The sequence below is a fragment of the Oxyura jamaicensis genome, assembly GCF_011077185.1.
Source record: "Oxyura jamaicensis isolate SHBP4307 breed ruddy duck chromosome 1 unlocalized genomic scaffold, BPBGC_Ojam_1.0 oxy1_random_OJ71877, whole genome shotgun sequence".
Lineage (NCBI taxonomy): Eukaryota > Metazoa > Chordata > Aves > Anseriformes > Anatidae > Oxyura > Oxyura jamaicensis.
Window position 1 is genome coordinate 1 of NW_023303021.1, and position 3,323 is coordinate 3,323.

Here is a 3,323-nt window from a genome sequence, read left to right on the forward strand (position 1 = left end):
TGACAACAAAGACGCAGACTAGATGGCAAAGTTTATTGAATAGCAAGGTGGAGCAAAACGTGTGGAACAAAATGCGGGGGAGGAGCTGCACAGGGCGGAAGCCAGAGTTTTCCAGGCTTCCCTCATCTCTTCAGATCTCTCTTTGCTTTCTGGAATTGGCTCTTCCTTGGCTCCAGCATCATCTCATCACTGCTGACTTTGCCAGTTCTGCGGTGACTGGGGAGAGGCAGGGAAAGAAAACGCTGTTAGTTTTACAGGGGCCTAGGCCACAGAAATGCCTGGGAAGAACATTACGGTAACCAAACCGAGCTTCGGAGAGATTTGAGAACTATGGAAAATGATGCATTAGCACACCATTGCATTACAACATTACATTGTGCCAGAATGATGAACAAAAGGAATGAACGTGAGTTTTTTTTCTTTTTTTTCCCCTCCCCTTCAAGCATGCTTTTTTCCTAAAGGTGTTTTTACTCCAGACTTCAGCCAGGTACCCTTCTCCTGCTACTCATTGATACAGGCTAAAAGAAAAGGGCAGGGGCAGAAGGGAATGAAGTCAAGATGCGGTCACAAGTGGTGATGTGCAATCGCCTACACAGGGCGTGCCTGTGGCAGATAAGGTGATTTGTTCAGCCAGCTCCCATCACCAGGAGAAAGGGCTATGTCCTTCAGCCTAGCTTTTAAGCACACATAGCCATCCGTGGAGAAGGAACGCCCAGGAGTGCCAAGCTACCCACAAGAGGAGGAACACTGCCAAGGAGCTTAACTCCAGGGCTATCAGTTGGATCCCCTCTGAAACAAAAGCTGGGAAGCTCCTAGCCACCTAGGAGCAAGGCGGAGCTCCGCAACACAGGACTGAATTCTCAGAAGTGTGGGTGGCTGTTCTCCTTAGCTTCAAATCTGCTCTTGACACAGGAAGGAGATGCATCCGAGGATGTCACTGAGCCCAGCTGCCGCAAAGGTCTCAACGCCTCCTTAAACCTTGGGGCCTTTACCAAAGAGGTCCTGAAAGCAGCATGGACGTTGGGACAACCCCTAGCAATGAACGATGCAGAACACCTACACTTGGTTAGAGAGCAGGAGGTCTCAGCCTCACGACTGGCCTAAATCAGAAAGGGCCTCAGCCAGCACATTACTGTCAGGGCCTTACCTAAAGAGGGCGTTAAGAAGCACTTGCTATGGTATCGTGGGACAGCTCTCACAACCAGAAAGCTGGGGAAGGACAGGATTTCCCCACGTGATTACGTAATTAGGCTCAGGAGCTCACAAAGAAAGAAGTCTATGGCTAGCTTACTGAGGCAGAGGCTTGCAGGTCTTTCTGAAGGGCCTCGATGATCATGGCTTGTTGCTGGACCGTGGCTTCCAGTCTGGCATTTTGAACTTCGAGCCTAAGAAAGACGTACGAGCAATTACAGTCGTGTCGATACAGCAAGCCTCAAGAGTGTAAAGCCTGGAAGAAGAGCGTGAAGTAACAGAGCCAAAAGCAAAAGCATCTTTCAAAAGCCTGCACTAACTTGCTGTGCTGCAAGAAGGCAACCCTCTGGCTTTCACACAGTCCCCGAAAGTGAAGCCTTGCTCCCCCTCTCTTACTCCCTTACCATTGCACGCGCTTCTCCAGTTGTTTGATAGCCACAGTTGCAGCAGATGCTACCAGAAGGCTTTGCTGTTTCAGGCAAGAAGCTGTTACTTCCCTCTCCATCTTCTCTATAGCAATCTGCAGGCCAACTGCGTAATTCAAGTTCTGGGTATGTTGTTCTTGCGATTGCAGCAGCTGTCAAATCGCAACAGGAATTCACACAAGTGAGCTTAGGCTGGACAAAAAGGAGTCGACAGCTTTGACTCTCCAGTCACCTCTCAAAAGCCACGGTACTTCATCATCTTTTGTACTGGCCCCTCTCCTATGTCTGCGTTCATTCCCTACATGCTGCCACAGCACTCGTCTTCCCCTCTTCAAGGACTCCAAACACCCTTTCTAACCACTTGTTGGCTACTGCATGGAAAGTGTTTGGTTAAAAGCTTCTCCTGCTCCTACAGTGACAACACATCTCTATAAAAAGGATGAAAAGAGGATTTCTACACCAGCACTTCCCAGGCCTCTGCGCCTCAGTTCCTCTATAAAGACTGCAGATGCTGCTGCCTACACACAATACGCTATGGAAGAATTCAGGATTCACAGCAAGTTACTCAGCTGCAGGAAGAAAGAGGACAGAGAAGACAAAAATGCACCAGCGCAGCAGTCCAGGACGTCTGCCGTTTCTCCCTGAGCACACACGCCCTGCTTGGCCAAACAAAACAGAAAGAAGTGCACCCGCCCCACTACACTTGGGAAGCAGCTCTTTGAAAGAAACACGCACATCGTACTGCAAGTTGGGACGAGGCGACTTCATGGATCCTGACCTCTCTAACCATAGGTGCCAGGCGTATAAGGAAGGCGAGTCACTACGCTGCCACCAAATCCCACCCTGTGGCCAAGTTGTCTAGGGTACTGAGACAACCTGAGCTCAGCCCCATGCTCTTATTTCAGGAAGGAACAAACGAGCAGACCCCAAAAGCAGCAGTTCTCTTCCCTCCCAGCCCCCTCATCCCAGCTGGCCGCACACTGAACCAGCTGGGGTTACATAAAACCCCCACGACAGGAGCAGATCCCCACTTGGGTTTGCCACAAAAAAGGCCTGGGCCCCTGCAGAGATGCTAAGAGACAGCCTTTCCATACCTTGGCTTTAAACGTGTCCAACTCCTTCTGCAAACGCCTCTTATTTTCCTTCAGGCAGTCGTAGCACCGCTTAGGGTCTTCAAGAGGAGCTTTGGATTTGGGCTGCTCTTCAGGAGCACCGGGAAGCTCCTGCGGCAGCTGTCTCACCACACCCTGAAGAAATGGCATTACATGAGAATGCAGAAATCAGTAAGGACGTGACAAGACGAGATAGGCTTTTACTCATTCGATTCTATCAGTCGATCGGTCTTCAGCTGGAATTTGAACCTAAGAACTTATGCCCACACAGTCACCTGCGTATTGTCCTGAAAATCTGTTTTAGTTTCAGCATCCTGTTGTTCTGGAAGGTTTTCTTTCTGCTTTGCAGACCCCTGAGTCAGCAAGAACACAGACAGTCAGGCAGTGTGGAAAGGTTGCCCAGAAATAACACACCATTGCCCCGCCTTTCAGCACTTGGGATGCAGAAGCACAACGTCTGCCACAGCTTCATCATTCTCAGAATCATACCTCAGAATCAGAACAAGAGTCATCACCTTCCTCTTCCTCTTTTGATACTGAGAGCAAGGTATCTGCAAAGGAAGTCAGAAACGAGGCGCTCTGAGTGTCCTTTTCT

At 49.7% G+C, this 3,323-nt stretch overlaps 1 protein-coding gene across 1 annotated transcript in view; it reads right to left on the reverse strand.

Moving 5' to 3' along the window:
* Window positions 1–20: 20 nt before the first annotated feature.
* Window positions 21–3,323, reverse strand: part of LOC118156838 (POTE ankyrin domain family member C-like) — a 6,619-nt gene continuing 3,316 nt past the window's right edge. Inside the window, exons 7-12 of the mRNA XM_035311059.1 lie at window positions 3,218–3,279; window positions 3,004–3,081; window positions 2,711–2,863; window positions 1,596–1,768; window positions 1,292–1,385; window positions 21–216 (exon numbers count right to left, since the gene is read on the reverse strand). Coding sequence (XP_035166950.1) covers window positions 187–216; window positions 1,292–1,385; window positions 1,596–1,768; window positions 2,711–2,863; window positions 3,004–3,081; window positions 3,218–3,279 — 590 coding nt within the window. The 3' untranslated portion in view covers window positions 21–186. The remainder of the gene's footprint in view (window positions 217–1,291; window positions 1,386–1,595; window positions 1,769–2,710; window positions 2,864–3,003; window positions 3,082–3,217; window positions 3,280–3,323) is intronic.